The sequence below is a fragment of the Anabas testudineus genome, chromosome 6, assembly GCF_900324465.2.
Source record: "Anabas testudineus chromosome 6, fAnaTes1.2, whole genome shotgun sequence".
Lineage (NCBI taxonomy): Eukaryota > Metazoa > Chordata > Actinopteri > Anabantiformes > Anabantidae > Anabas > Anabas testudineus.
The window spans coordinates 15,519,653-15,536,370 of record NC_046615.1 but is presented as its reverse complement, the minus strand read 5'-3'; the positions used below and the strand labels follow the sequence as shown (position 1 = coordinate 15,536,370).

The 16,718-nt window shown below is 38.7% G+C and overlaps 1 protein-coding gene across 1 annotated transcript; it reads left to right on the top strand.

Moving 5' to 3' along the window:
- The first annotated feature begins 2,103 nt into the window (after nt 1-2,103).
- LOC113165999 (protogenin B-like) lies at nt 2,104-16,380 on the top strand. Its single transcript, XM_026365866.1, has 19 exons — nt 2,104-2,232; nt 2,922-3,221; nt 6,245-6,389; nt 6,510-6,643; nt 6,740-7,030; nt 7,271-7,430; nt 7,557-7,804; nt 8,433-8,597; nt 8,867-9,172; nt 10,054-10,239; nt 11,637-11,732; nt 11,838-12,024; nt 12,269-12,396; nt 12,489-12,659; nt 12,902-13,084; nt 13,447-13,570; nt 13,689-13,824; nt 13,947-14,051; nt 14,147-16,380. The coding sequence occupies exons 1-19, from the start codon at nt 2,166-2,168 to the stop codon at nt 14,519-14,521; spliced, it is 3,507 nt and encodes a 1,168-aa protein (XP_026221651.1). The 5' UTR covers nt 2,104-2,165; the 3' UTR covers nt 14,522-16,380.
- The last annotated feature ends 338 nt before the right edge of the window (nt 16,381-16,718 follow it).

Genomic DNA, 16,718 nt, shown 5'->3' with positions numbered 1-16,718 from the left:
GTGACAAGCTCCAGCCAATCGGAGCCCAGTTGGTTGGTCCTCCGCTCAGCTTTCCCATGGCCTTGTGATATTCATACCATGTTAATGGCCTTAACCCTATTGTTGATGGCCAAACAGACTAACCTTTAGCCATGTGGAGCCCAGCGGTAGCTTCGATCTCCACATCACAACATTTGGCAACATGAGTCAACAGATTTCACAAAGGACACAGCATCATGTTTTCTGTTTGTATACAACAAATGAAAGGAAAGAAAACATTCTATATCCAGAGAAATAAAATTATATCCTTTTAATCTCTGTCAACTCAAACATATTTAAAGGCAATAATAATAAATGCTGGCATAACATTTTTATGCCAGCAAATCTATTAATAGCCATCAATGACTAATAAATTAGGTTTCCTAATAAAGAACATGTAAATACAAAATACTGCATGTATATGTTTCTCCTGAATAATCAATTCATTTTAATTATATATATATATAGATAGATAGATAGATATATAAGTAATTATATATACGTATTATATATATACTTATACAAAATCTTATCTTAACGCACTTTATTTAGAATAAAGAATTGTTAACAAAATAATCTCAATGTGTACACTACGGTGAACTTATTATGGGATAACATAAACCTGACTATTGGTTTTGAGCCTTGAATTATAACTTTGAGGCTTTAGATGATTAAATCAATAGTTAGCTCTAATCAATACATAATTACACCTCAGTCTCCTCTTTTGATTGCATATTGAAGTATACAGGTGCATGGTCAAGGTGGTTCCTTAAAAGCGTGACACAATCACGTGTATGTTGCAGAGAGTAAGAGTTACTTACAGGAATATCTTTAGCAAGGTCCAAAACATTTCAAGTTTAAGTGTGATGACTGCATTTAGTGAGTAGTTGTTGTGCTGATACAGCAGGACTGATCGCACAGCTGGAGCCCATTGTGCTGCTATTGAATGAAGGCTGGGAGATGGGAGGGTCATTGTCAAAAGGCACGGTCACTGGATCAATACGTGAATTCATTAGGCAGCTGACTTGCAGCTATCAATATCTCTTCATAATTACCAGGTTCTCTGGCAGGAGCAGATGCCTTTTAGAGTGACCTTATTACCATCGTCTCTTGGTAACTGATGATTCCCAATTCATGTTCATCTTATTTTGTTGTCTTCAATATTTGATACACAGAAAAGAAGATCAAGGCTAAGTTTGCTGCGTGGGAAATCAGTGGTTAGTTATGGGTTAGTTTGTAGTTCAAAAACTCTTGTATGTGGGGGTGTAGCCTATGGACCAGATCAGAGATGGACATGTGTGCATTTGACCTTATAGTGTTCCAACATTTTAAGCGATAGTAAAAACAGAAGAATTATGTGTTTGCAGTTTGACACAGAAAACAACAAACTACAACCACCTACAAGGAGAGATCCTTCTTCCAGGTCAGACATTTATCTAACAGTATAGTGGACAACCACATGAAGACACATGGCAACGCTATTTAAAATGGGGGAAAAAAAGAGTTAGAAAGTTATAAATAACCTCAGAGAAATGTCACTAATTTTAAGATGTGATCTCATGTCATGACCATGAGCTCTGAACTCAGCAAAGCATGTTAAATGTTTCTGTAGATTAGATAGTGAGGTTTTATAAGGTTATAAGGTTGCTTATGCTTTTAAGGGACCATCATCACTCACAATGCATGCATTAGTTGGTTGATTATGGATTCTTTTTTTTATGTTTTCAAATGAGACATATGGGAACGTGAATATCAGTGTCCAGTGCTCTGGGTAAATGTCCACATTAAAGACATGCTGTGTCTGTATATGTGCACTTGCCAAAGTTCCCAGTTATTAATATCAAGGAACCAATGTGAATATTATCGTGCCTATAGAAGACCCTCCTCCAATGAGTCTTGCTGTGGTAGACTACGTACAATCAGGGCAGCTGATGGGAGATGTTACAGTCCTACATGATGTGGAGAGTTCCTCCCATGGGCTCTGGGAGACTCATGCACTTGCTTCTGTTGTCTGCGCATGCGTGAGGCTCCCCGGTTCAGCCGTTGGTCCCCGTCGTCCGGCAGAAGTGACTTAGGGGCGAAGAGAGGAGACGTCGGAGAGCGGGGCTGTGTTGGGGAGGGGGAAAATGACACAAAAATCCGGATAAATGACGAGGTTTAAGATGAAAGTCAACCTGCACTGGCTGCTTTTTGTTTTGTTTATTCCTTTATCAAGTAAGTAACTTACCTTCGTGTTTTTTTTTACTGATGTTATCTTTACGTTAGCGTTAAGTGTTCCGACCTGGTTCACGGTCATCACCGACTGTTAATAACGTTAAGATTTACTATCTGAAACAGACAAATAACGCTTTAATTTAGCTTATTTCTGCAACTAACGCTAATAATTAAAAGTACAATGACAGACGCTGTTTAACTTTAACTGTGTACTTTATTATTTTCTTTATTACAGTGGTTCTATCTCATTTTATCAGTCATTATAAGTTAACTCTATGTCGGTTTGGTCAAAACCTTCATGTCTGATTTTTGTGACAGGTAGCAAATAGAAAAATAATAGATATTAAAATGATGCTGCCCATTATTGTCTTTTTTTTTATCCGGTTAACACATTAACATATTAATGTATGGCAGCCATCGTAATACAGCTGATATTGCAACAGCAATTTCTGTAAGCTCTGTGTGTCTAATTGTGTTTTATCTTGTAAACAACATACATCACTGTATATGATCGTTATTAATCTATTCCTGCAATGTCAGTGTAGCTGAAATCTTTCTAATATTCCTGTAGTAGCCTACATAAGATGTATACTTTGTCAGGCTGTATAGTTCTTGTTGTGCAGCTGTTGTCTCCAAGGACTCAAAATTATAAACAGTTATAAACTAATTTTTTATTGTATTTTTTCTAGGTGTCTTATGTTTCAGTGAGTTGTCCTTTATCACAGAACCCAGTGATGTTACTGCTCTACCAAAGGGCCCAGCTATCTTGGACTGTCAGGCTCATGGGCAGCCCCCAGTCACCATAAAGTGGCTAAAGAATGGACATCGTTTGGCAGAAAGTGAGCACATGCAGTTTCTGCCCAACGGCTCCTTGTACATACCAAAGATAAAGGATACCAAGGAAGAATCAGATGAAGGATTCTACCAGTGCCTCTCGCAAAACAAATATGGAGCTATCCTAAGCCAAAGATCACGTCTGACTATCGCACGTAAGTATGGAGTGAAGGAGATTATTTGGGATTGACATGACTTCTTCACTGTTTCCCTGTTTTCCACTAGTGGGACCAATTTGAGGATGTGTTAAATGTGGTGGTGATATCCGCTTTGTGGTGTCAACACATAGGCATCCAAATGGCAAGTTCATGGGTTATTAACCTGGAGATGGGAAGCAGATGTACCCCACTACTCTCTTTTTTTACTGAGGATAAACTTCTAACAGCTAGGTTTCCATGTCACTGAAGTTGTTTACATTTGACCATGCATGAGTTTAAAACAGTCAGGCCAGTTATAGGATCATTTTAAGTCACAGTTAATAATGGATGGAGAGTCAATCTCAAAGCTCATAAATAGTCTGTAAATAGGCAGCCCTGAATCTCAGTAGCTACAATAACTTTTCCTCATTTTGAGGAAGTACCACTTGTATAAGAGCCCAGGAAACACTGACAATAAGTAAAAATTAAACTTCTCTCACTTGCATACAAGTGGGGTTGCATTGTCACTTTAGATTGTGACTGTGTGTAATCGCTGAATGGTCTGCTAAACAGAGGAATCTCTGAAAAGCCATTTGCCTTTTAGCCTTTGTTTGGAGTGCCCCTGACTGCCCCAGAAGAAAAGGCTAGATTTTCAGGGCATTTGTTTGTCCACATATCAGTGGCCAGGACAGCTGTGTCTATTCATTGGACCTGGTCTACCATGGACAGTTTTCACAGGTTTTACAAGGGATATTCCATAGTTGGTGTTATTGAAACTAGCATGGCCTTCTAAAATATATTCTGATACCGACACTGACCCTGACACTGACACTGAGAATTGAAAGTTATCTGCAATATGTCCTAATTCTCAATGCTACAAAACTATGAAGTAGTAAACTATGAACTAAACAAAACTACAGGATGACATTTATAAAAACTTAAACTTAAATGTCAATAGACACTTCAACTCTCAAATAATTGCTGTAATTGTTGTCAATCTATTTAAAACAACAACCAAAAGAAACAATCTAAATAATTTTTCTGCAAAGCCCCTCAAATTCAAGTCAAAACCCTCAAAAGTCAAGTTTGATCTGGTGTCCAGCCTTTGTCAGTAAAGGGTTAAAGGGTTTTGGTCAGCTGTAGGCGGGGAATGGAGGATGGGCCTCCCTTCTGTCCAGAGGTCCCTGGGGGTCAGGGGTCAGCAGAGAAAGGCTTTGTGATGTCACAGGCCTGCTATGGCTGGACTGTCCTGCTGTTCGTCTCTTTTCTTTCTCAGTGCCTTTCACTGGATCAGTTCCTCTGTTGCCCTGTCAAGCAGAGCCCTTTTATTAAAGAAAGGATAGTTTGTCATGTGAATGAACAGGCCTGATAGTCCACAGCAAATAGTCTTGGTCCTCTCAAAACACAGTTACATTCAGATAGTATTTTCTTTGTGGTTCTAGGACTGCATGTTTGGCTTCACCACTTCTTTAATTTAACAGACAGTGCCCATTGTGTGTCTGGAGCTCGTACAGTGTTTTAAATTATTTTAAAACAAATTAAGTACATATCCATCGGTAAAATGTATTAGTGCCATAAAAGTTGGTGCAAGATATAAACAATTTAGGAATCACAAGGTTCTCTATGCCCAAATGGTAGACTCTTACAGTTTGGAATAAAACTGAATGGACAGGGTGTTAGATTGAACTTTGACCTCTTTAGAGAAACCTTTGTGCTGTTTGACCTAGACATTGATTTGGTCTTTACAACAGTGGTGGCCATATTAGTGGATGAGTCTGTGAGGGCCACATCCACATGTGAATCACTGAGCCCAATAGTAGTGAAGATGGTCTGTTATCTCGGATGAGAGTAAATAACAAAAGTTCTTATCAGTGACTGAGAGTTTTTCATGATGGTCACCAGTCAGTCATGTTGGAGACAGAATAGTTAGAAGGATCAAACTTTCTTGCTTATGCTGACGTTTGAAAATAAATAAATGGAATTTGGCACAGAATTTGGTTGTCATGTACAAATACTATTAATATCTGAGTGGAATGTTGCACAAGCACACCTATCATCATTTCTGGACTTGTCTTTAGGGTCATGTTATTTGTGTAATTTTGATAAAATTAGGTCTTAAATTAAAGGATTGCTCTTTAATTTGATTCTCCCAAAGCTCAAGACTTAAATGTGGGGCTACAGTGGAAGTACAGAGTATTGATTTTCTTTAACATGATATTGACTTCCTCCCTCTGAGTAAGGGGGGAAGGAGAAAGTTATCACTTTAATTAATGAAGGTCATTGGTCATGTGTTACAGAGTGTGCTTCAGATAAATGCAGATTGGAGATTGTTTATTTGTGGTGATGATTGAAAAACCTTTTGAATGCACATAAATATAATTTCACTTTCTATAATGAAAATATTTAGACTTAGTGTAAGAAATACTTTTAACATCTGCATATATAACATGTGCAACCTGAAGCTTACAAAACAAAATATTTTACACACCTACTGAGCCATCCCTGACTTCTGAAAAAAAAGGTTTTGCATTACAACATTGTTCACACAGTGTTTTCTGTGTGAAAACACTGGTTTATATCCTTAAATTGGTTGCAGTCTTTCGTATGCAAAGTGAATTGATTGTTTTATATCTATAACAATGCATCATTCACTGTCATTCTTCAATTGATCAATTGATTGGGCCAGCTGGTCAGTATGGGATCATCTGCACAAAAGCTCATGGTGTCTTACAGAGATCAACTCCTTTCATAGAATCAGGCAACATCTATCAGAGTCAGGGCTTTGCATGTACAATGTATGTTTTACAAAACTAGAAAAAATATATATATTTTAGTATATGACAATTAGAAAGTGCAAAAACAAATGTGTGTAAATAATCATGTCAAATAGTGACATGCTTTAGTTATTCTTTATTCTTATTCTTTATTAAATCCATTAGCCATATACTGAAACAATCCACTCAAGATTTTCTGATAAGGCTGTGATGAAAATTTCTACTGCTGGTACTGCCAAGCTTGATTGATAATTTCATTTTGAACAGGTATTTCAGAGTTTGTGCTGCATCCTGTGCCTATGGTGGTGACTGAGGGCTCAGTGGCACGATTTTCCTGTGCAGTCACCTCTAGCCCCCGTGCTATAATCACTTGGGAGTTCAACCAAAGGACATTACCACTGCAGACAGACAGGTACCACTTTGTGTGAAGACACCACTATACAGTCGGCCCCATATTATGCATGTAAAAAGTTTTACAATGCTAACATATGTTGCAAAGCAGTTTAACTTGATTATCCTCGTGTGTTTATAGAATTACAGTTTTGTCCAACGGAGTCCTCCAGATTTACAATGTGCAATTGGGAGACGCTGGACTGTATCGATGTGTGGCGACTAATATCGGCAGCCGCCTAAAGAGTAAAGAGGGCAAGCTGACAGTCAATCAAGGTACAGGAACTGCATCTGATAAAACTATCGAACTGGTCATTAAGTCACCATAGTGTATAAGCAAGATTTTTAAGATTTTTTCTTGTGAATTTGCAGGCCCCAATCCACGTCAGAGGCCCAGAATCATTGCTCAACCTCAAAATATCACAGTTTCTGTTCACCAAACTGTGGTGTTGGAGTGTGTGGCCACAGGCAATCCCTGGCCTATTATCTCCTGGAGCCGTGCTGACAGTAAACCCATTGATGTGTACAATGCCAAAGTACTAGGCAATGGGAACCTGGTTATTACTGATGTCAGTTCCAAACACAGTGGAATCTACCTCTGCAGGGCCACCACACCTGGCACCCGCAACTACACTATTGCTGCAGCCAATGTTACAGTTCTAGGTACTGTAAACTCTTGAGTAATTATATCACATAGGTGTTTTCGTTTGCTTAATAGATTTCAAATCCATAATGCAGGAAAAGCTTTTGCAGATTGAACTAGTTCTTATATTCAGAAAAGACATCAGTGTCTGCTTATAAAGGAAGGATTATGTGTAATATAACACACAGCATTTTGTGAGTTAATGAATACTAAGCAATAGACTGTTTATTCATCAGTTTTCTCTTACACTGCTGTTTCAGTGCCACCATCTATTGTCGAGAGACCTGAGAGCCAGACCCGTCCAAGAGCAGGTACTGCTCGGTTTATGTGCCAAGCAGATGGAGTGCCCCCACCACGCATTAGTTGGCTAAAGAATGGAGAAGAGGTTCACTTAAATGGGAGGATTAAAATGTACAACAGGTAGTGTAAAACAAAAGTATTGGTCACATGTTTTTAGATGTTTTGTGTCTACAATAAATAAAATATATTTTGAAATATTCTTCTTTGATCTTTGCTGATTTCTATTCTTTTATTATTGTTTCACAGCAAATTGGTGATTACCCAGATCATCCCTGAGGATGATGCCATCTATCAGTGCATGGCAGAGAATGAACAAGGTTCTGTGCTGTCCTTGGCACGCCTTATTGTCGTCATGTCTGAGGACAGACCCAGTGCACCAAGAAATATACATGCTGAAACCATCTCAAGCTCTGCCATCCTGCTGGCCTGGGAGAGGCCTCTGTACAATGCAGATAAAGTCATTGCCTACTCCATCCATTACATGAAGGCAGAAGGTAAGACCGAGGGGAGCAACCAGTTTGCTGTGTTTCAGGTTTTGCATTTGAGCTAAAAAATCAGTTGAAAAGGTGTGAAAAATGCAAGATGACAGTCAACAGTAACAAGCAATCTAACTCTCCCAGATATGATCAGATTTCCTTAGTGAAGGCCATCTGTTCTTGCTACACAGGGCAGAGGTCAAGAAAGACCCAGAATGGAAACTTCACTGAAATGACAACCGGCTTAGCTAGCCCATTGTCCACTCCAAATCTCATTCTGTTTGCAGTTAAAGGGACAGGATAGTTTTTAACAGCCTACACAGTCAAACCAGTAATGTAAGAAGATATATAACTTTTACACTGACATATAACTTTGTTATGTCAAGCCTGCCTTCGTAGTGAACACACTTTTGGATGTTAAATTAGATCTATTTTGTGAGGCCTGTAAGCACCTAGCTGTGCCTTATATTATACAAATCCATAGAAAGGATGAAAAATGATGAAGTCAGGGACTTGAAGCATCAAACCTTTCAAAACACTGACTGTTTACATGGTACATACATGACAACCTATCACAGAGGTCTCCTCTGTTTGGATAATATTAACCTATTGCTCAACATAACTTCTTCTATCTCTTGCTTTTTAGGGCTAAACAATGAAGAATACCAAGTTGTTATTGGCAATGACACAACCAGTTATATCATTGATGACCTTGAACCAGCTCGAAACTACAGTTTTTACATTGTTGCTTATATGCCAATGGGAGCCAGTCGAATGTCAGACCAAGTTAGTCAACATACCCTTGAAGATGGTAAGCACAAAGCTTTAAAACTGTCAGCGTTCCTTGTAATACATTACTCAGATAGATTCAGGTAGTAATGTATAAAGTTTTTGAGTGGAACCAAAGGGGATGATATGGTATTGTGAGCACATTTTCTTGTATATTCTTTAAAAGCACATAGTATCTGTAAATAATAATTAGAAATATGACAGCCAGATCTTTCACCAATAAATTTGTATTCTGAAGAACTAAATCTCCACAATACGGATTATTTTTGTGATGTCCCTGTCTTTACACAGTGCCCTTGCGTACCCCAGAGCTAACTCTGACCAGCCACAGTTTAACAGATATCCAGGTAAGCTGGCAGCCATTGCCAGCAAAAGTGAGTCGTGGTCGGGTGTCTGCATATAGACTATCCTATCGTACAGCTGCAGATAACACAGTCACCTCTGTGGAGGTACCGCAGAACAGCACAGAATATCTGCTGGAGGGGTTGCAGCCTGACACCATCTACCTGCTCCGCATGGCTGCAGCCACCCGTGTGGGCTGGTGTGAGCCTTCAGCATGGACCTCGCACCGTACCCCTAAGACCTCTAGCAACAAAGGTAAATCTGCAGAAGGCTGTTAATATCTGTTGGTAAAACCACATAATTCTTTTTTATTGAATGTCACTTCAACACATATGAATTTAGGGTCAAAAACAAGCATCTTTAGCAGTTAATTACTTAGATAGTCAAACTTTATATAATCAGGAAAACTCATTGAGATCAAGATGTGTTTTGCACAAGAGGCCTGAGGAAGGTAGGATAATGCGACAACGAGCACATTTTATGCAAAAAGAGAATCACGTGGGAGACAAACTGGTAACTGGCTCTCCTTTTAGTTTTGCCACATTGTAGTTTGCCACTCTTGGAATATCAGGAGGATCAGTTAAACTCACGCAGAGTAGCTGGCTTATGAGTAGAGTTTGTTCTTGTAGCATTGTCCCACAGTCTTTGTGTTGGTTACCCAGGAACCTTTGCCCTTCCCTGTCAGTAATGTTAGAGTGGCCTCAGTCATGGGTCATAAAGAGAGGGCCTCAGGCATCTATGTGGGGGAAAAGAATAGCCTCTTTTCATGGTCTGGTGTGTTGGGGGAGGCTATTTGTCCACCAAGGCAGTATTTCTTATTTTCTTTTTTTTATATTAAAGTGTAGAACACAGAGTATAACACATTTTAGATTTAGGTAATTATTACTACAAAGCTAGCTATATATTTAAAGTCATTTTCTGCCACAAGGCAGCCAAAATTATAACTCACAGTGAAGTCACACCTAAAATTCTCAAATTGAATTGACACTTCTCAAAAACTGTTCTGTTAGTAGGTTTCTGCTCTCTCTATTCCCCCTTTTCTACAGCCAGTATCCTCATGTTTGTTGTGGTTCAAAGGTTTGGTGATGGTGATTTTCTGTGCTAATACCATGCCTGTTTTTCTCTGTTATTCATAGTGCCTTCAGCACCTATTCTTCAACTTGAGCCACTTAACTGCACCTCCATTGTGGCACGCTGGCAAAACTCCTTAGAGTCTGTGGCTGTCCAGGGTTACCGGCTGTGTTACCACGAGGAAGGCCAGCCAGAGCAGCCCAGCATCCAGCTGCAGGCTCAAACTTATACCTACACCATCAGTGGCCTTGGTGAGTGATTTGCTCTTGTTGTTATAGCCACCACAGGGTGTTGGAGTGGATGAAAAGCACATAACACATTCTTTTTATTGCATTTGTACCATCTAGTTCTGTGATTGAGTTTGGAGACAACAGTGAGTGTCTTTTGCATTTCCCAGTTTAATTCAGTGGCCAGTTAGATGCTTTATTTGCATTTTACCCCGTATCCTAATCAATATGTACTGACCTCTCTCCAGCTGCACTCTCCAGTCTACTTGCAGTATTGTGTGAGATCAGGCTCCCAGGGTTAGAGGTTAAGGTGCAGATGTCCGTCCCACTATTTCCCATCATGCTGCTTGCATAATTACCCTTGGCCTTTGTGTTGTTTCCAAGGCAAGACCTGCCACCACCACCCTTTAGCTGGACAGCGAAAAATTTCTAGGATTGGCCAAAGCTGGACAGAAGCACTGACCTTTAGCTGTCAGACAGCAGACTTGGATTAAGACCCTGCCCCCACCAGTCATCTGTGGTGTCCATGTTAACCCACATTAATCTACAATTTAAACCATGCAACTTTAGCAATTTTTTGTCTGATGTGGCCCTGCATCCACAGTTTGATTCCTACTCAATTCATACCCAAAAATGTTAAATAGTTCAGTGATAAATAAATTTGAGTTAAAATAATTATATCATAAAATTAAATTTCCTGTTAGAAATGTAAAAAATGTTAGGTATCCTGCTATGTTGATAATCATACTATTCCCTGTCATTGGTTCGATATGCAATAATATTGGATATTGCAATGAAACTGGTTTGGAGGTTTTGGAGCCATGTTTTCCAAGTTTAAGGGTATATTACAAGGCCAGTAGCAAGAACGTGAAAGGGGGAACAAAAGGGCCCCAGCTCCTATCCCACGGTCCTGTGCCCAGATTCCTTCTGTTCTATTTTGGCCTGACCTGGCGACCCCAGTCAGCCCCCCCAATCCCATGGGTCTAGGATCCCAGCAGCTGAATGTTCCCCCTGGCCCAGCCCCCACAAGAGCCCTGGACACCCCACCTTCACTGGTCAATACCCATAAGCTGACCTTTCACACTGGAAGCATAAAACAAATCTTAGCACCCACTAAAATGTCCTGATTTAGGAGCTAAGGCAGTTGTAGGTTTTAAAGTTAAATCACCAAATTTGATTGCATATTTTCAAATTGAAACCTCCAACCCCTAGACCTCTTCCTGATTTGTTAATCCTGAGATAACTGTCTACAATAGCTGTATTCAAAGTATACAGCACAAAAAAGATTTTACCTCATCCACCTCTGTTTCTCCCTACAAGTTAGTATGTTTTAAATCAAAGGCTACTCTATTAGTGTAATCAGTCAACTGGAGAAATTGTCAGTTTTCATTTCAGCAGAAAATTGTTTATTTGTGTTCCAGATCCAAGAAGAAAGTATCATGTCAAGATTATGGCTCTCAGTCAAGCTGGAGATGGTTATCAGACAGACCAAACTGTTAGTACTCCAGGATGTGTGTGTAAGTACATTTGTTTATTTATTTCATTCAGTCTTACAATTGAAAATGAAAAATAACCTTTTTTACAAATTTGATGAAAATATGTATTGTGTTTGCATCAATCAGCGGCTAGAGACCAACTGGCAGCAGCCCCTCCACCTCCAGATCACGTGACAGTTTTGGCCAACAGTTCATCTGCAGTGTCCCTACGTTGGAGATGTCCTGCTTTCCCCTCTGGAAAGGCTATTAGCTATACAGTTCGCTGTACACCTGTAGGCACCCACAACGCCTCGGATGTACGCTATCTACAAACGTAAGTTGGAAACCAAAAAGTAAAATTCAGTGTTTCACCTTTTGTATGACAAATAACTTATCTACAGATTTATTTGTCTTGGTATTATTAGTATTTATGTTATGTTATATTGCTTGTTAGCAAATGATGCTTGAATTTTAAACTTACCCTAAATTTACACATTTTAAATAGAAGATAGCTTTGGATTGTTACCTATACAGTTACCTATATAAAAAATATATGTGTGTGTGTATTTTGTCCACAGTACCAAACAGAGTGTGTTGCTTCAAAATTTGCATCCAAACACTCGCTATGAGTTTGTTGTGCGTCTCCATGTGGATCAGATGTCAAGTTCCTGGAGCTCTGTTGTTTACCATCAGACCCTTCCAGCAGGTAAGAAATTGGGCAATACTGTAATACTGTAATATTAATCTGTCATGACTATGTTGCTCTCTGCATATCCCACTGTATTCTCTACTGTGCAGCACCTAGCCAACCACCTGCAGGAGTGCGAGTAACTCTGATCGAGGATGACACTGCTCTGGTGTCCTGGAGGGAGCCCACAGAGCCTAATGTTTTGGTTACACACTATACCATCATGTACGCTTCCCAGAGAGCCTGGATGGCTGGACGTTGGCAGATAATGCGGAGGGAGGGTGAGTAGTGGACTGGCTTAATCTGGCTTATCTGTAAAATCAATCATGCAAGAAGTTTTTTTGATACAGTTATGATATTGCAACTTTATAACATATTTAAATAAGCAGATCATGACATAAATTGTGAAAATGGTCATTTAATTCCATGTAAGAAATTCCTCTGGGCAAAACAAATGTTAGGAGTGTTTTGTTTCCAGTTGGGAACTTCTAATCTTACTGTCTGATTCTACTGCCATTTACAGGAACCCATACAATGGCCCTTCTGGAAAAACTGGAGCCAGGTAATGTCTATCTAGTCAAGATATCTGCCTCCAACCAGGTCGGTGATGGGCCGTTTTCCAACATTGTGGAGCTGGCATTAAAGCGTGGAAATACACACCGCAGCAAGAACCCTAGGCACTCTGACAGTTTTCTGGACACAACAGGTAAGCAACACTTGTAAACTATACTACTTAGGAAACAAAAGGGTGTTACAGTTTAGACATAATAAAATAAATAAGCATTGTTTATTTATTTATTTTTTACATTATCAAGTTTGTTTTTAGTATTTTTGTATTTCAGGATTTGTTTCTTCCTTTAATGCATTTCAAGTCCTGCACATAGTGTGGGTCAGCCATTTTAAGAGAAATAGTAAGAAATAATAGAGTAACAGAAATTAATAGTTTTCGTTTAATGTTGAGTTTTAATTCATTACATTAACTTAATATTCTTTGTATCTTAATTGTCTTTCCTAATGCAGCTAATGGGTAATTATTTCCTATCTGAAACACTGTTGTTTCTTTTGCAGTGTTCTCTGATGGTCTGTACCACATAGACCAGAGGTCGATGACAGGAATCATTGTTGGTGTCAGCATTGCCTTGGCCTGTATTGTTATGTGTGCCTTGATCCTCATCAGTAAGGGGAGACCGAGGTAATTAGAGTATTATTATTTGAAGAATAATTATTAACAGTTCACAACTATATTACAAAACATAAACAGTGAGTTTTTTGACAATTGCTTTCATTATTGTCTTTGTATGACTTAACAGAAAATCCTGTGGTCATAAAGTCATTACTGTGGGACCTGGTGAAGGCCCACATGCTGGTTTGTCCCTGCCCAATGAACGCCATAAAGAGAATGTTGAGGCCCTTATACCCATGATAAGTGATCACCTAGATCCCAAGGTGAGACAAAGAATACTGAATAAATGAGCCACCAATGACTGCTTTTTCTAAAATAGTTTCACAGTTAAATGATCAAAAAAGGACAGGACCATTAAAACATCTTTCCCATATATCTATTCTAGGGTGGATCTAATATGGTTATAAATAGCAGCGGTCAAGTCGGCAGAACGAATCAAAGCACATGGCTGCTTTTCAAAAAGGAGATCAGGAATTCATCTGAAAGTGATGTGAGTGATGTGATATTATTCTGGTCAGTCATCTGTCTATTAAATCAGCTTTTTGTACATCTTAATTTCTGTGTCATCTTTTAATATCTCCTTAGGTTGAGCGGAGAGCCAGCTTGTATGAGGCTGGCAAAACTGTTCTGAGATATGAGGAGCATTTAGGCTCAGCACCCCTGCCACCTTTGTCCCGAGAGATGATCTATGGACCCCTTCACTCAGAGAGCTCTCACACTAGTGAGGGCAGCCAAGAGACAGGAGACTCTGGCCAGTACTCCAACGAAGAAAGCAACGAAGAAATGAGCAACTCCTCAACTCCCCACAGCTCGAGGCCAGAGTCTTTTGGGTCGGCTGATGGTACCACTGTCACTAGATTGAAGCAGTCTTTTGGAGTGGAAAATGAGGAGAAGCTGAGCCACCACCTCTGTCACTGCTGCACCTCAGAGTGTTCTCATCCTGACCTGCATGCGTCCTAGGCAACTGGCTGCTAACATCACCTAGCCTGCATCTGCTCCCCAGCAGCCGAAGCTAAGTCACTTCTACCTCATTTGCTTCCTGAGTTGAGTCCCTTTGTTATTTTCTGAGGGATGAGGGATCAGGAGAGCAGCTGCTGAGATTGGGGAGATGTGCCTTTGCTTTGGATCTACCTCAGGATTTTGTATGAATGTTGTTATACCATTTTATTTCCATTTTTTTTTACAACTTTCTACCTGTTTGTATGTGTTTGGCAGTGTATGTCCTAAACCAAAGCTCACCCATGATGAATGTTAAAAAGAATGTTAGAAATGTACTGTGATACATTTTCATTATATTTAATTATTACTTTCCACTGGAGTGGAGAGTTCAGTTGAGTCCTTCAACTGATTATCTACCTCAGTGTTCTGTTCTTTTGTATACATTACTACCTCCTTTTCACCACATATTGTGCAGTATCATGTCAGACTCAGGGGACAAGGTGAAAACATTTCATTGCCATGTTTTGTTACTTCTGTTGAGGTGCGATGATGTATAGGTCATGGTTTTTTTTATTTCACTCAACTTTTAATGTCACAGTTGAAGGAGCTTTTGTTTCACATCGTTTGTCTTTAAATGATTTACGTTGTGAAAAGAACATGTGCATTAGATTTAGAAATATTTGAGCTTTATCATACCATATTGTTTGGCATTCTTAGTGCACTGAACTCAAAGCTTTAACATGGCCTTAATATCAAAAGGGCTTTGTATACTATAGATATAGAGATCCAAAGAAGACAAATTATACACAAAGAGATTTTGATACAGTAGAAATTATAAAGCAGGAAGAACTATAGTGGATTAAGGATGCATTTGCCAAATATTATTCTTACCAATGATGTAAATTTCTCTTAGAATGGTGTTTTGAATGCTTTTCGCAGTGTAAATTTTCTTGATGCTTTATTCTGGTGAAAGCTTTAGCACAAGTCTCCCAAGCTTGTGTTCCATTTGCCTTTAAGACCATTGCTAAATGCAGCGGTGATGCCGATGCTATTATCCAAAGAGTTGTCTGCTTCCTCAGATGGGTATGGCTTTTTATTCAGTTGATCCTTGGTACAGTGAGATGGAAATTATTGACACAAAACCAAAGATCCAATGTGTCCTGTCAGTGATAGATGATGTTATTTATTCTTTGTTAAGTGAATCATCTGTTATCATTCACTAATACTGCTGTATGGGGAAGAATGCATTTAATCTCCCCATTATTTTTCCAGTCTAGGTGTGACAATGAAGGATTCTGACTATCATAATGGAAACCCTATGTGTGAAGAGCAACATAATCAAGTTTTATATCTTTGTAATACAAATAATCCTAACCAAAGAAACTTAAAGTCCTTGTTATTTAGTGATTTTCTTTGGTTTTCATTTACATTATTTGCATTTAAATGTGATATGATTTCCAATGGTTTTGATTGTTAAAAAGGCATTTTTACATAGTTCTTTTTTTATGCTTGAGATGTCAAAAACTATTCTTGCTGTTTTTATCACCATGAGATTTCACCTGTGTTACATTGGAAACTTTGATTTACCTTGTCTTTTAAAAATAGAATTGTAAACAAACATTTCCTAAGATTAATGTGAAATTGTCTAAATGAATAAGGCTGGTTTTAAATTCATAATTTGTTAATGTAATGCTTTAATTTCCATTTGAAACCCAGTTAAATTTGCTGATTTGACTTGTCAACTGTAGATTGTAGAGTGTAGACGTAACTGTTATTATTTAAATTATGGTTTTCTGATATTTCTACTTTTGAATGACACAATACATCTTTTAATCCAAAGTAAGCAACTAAAATTATTTTTGGTGAAATGTTGCAACAGGCTTTTTTGATACTCTCAAGATTTACAAATACTAGAAAATAAAATTTCTCTTGGAAAAATACAATTTGTGTTGCACTTTGTGTCCTTGAGCTGACCAGTATGTGTGTTCGAGCCTGACTTATACTTTGGGGCTGACACTGATATGGATAATTGGCAGTTTAAAAACCGCCTTTGTCCCTTGTTTACATAAAGAACTGTGACCAGCATACAACGAAATGGTGATTTATCAGGGCTAAAAAGGAAAACCGTCATTATTATACTATTTTTAATAGCAATAACAGAAACGATTAATTGGTGACAACAACACAGTCATAGTTAATTATAATTATAACTATAACT

Bases quoted from the DNA above. Each gene is read 5' to 3' on its own strand.
- LOC113165999 (XM_026365866.1), top strand. From the start codon at position 2,166: ATGACGAGGTTTAAGATGAAAGTCAACCTGCACTGGCTGCTTTTTGTT. The intron at 2,233-2,921 runs GTAAGTAACTTA...TATTTTTTCTAG, and splicing joins TTTGTTTATTCCTTTATCAA to GTGTCTTATGTTTCAGTGAG. The intron at 13,825-13,946 runs GTGAGACAAAGA...TATCTATTCTAG, and splicing joins GTGATCACCTAGATCCCAAG to GGTGGATCTAATATGGTTAT.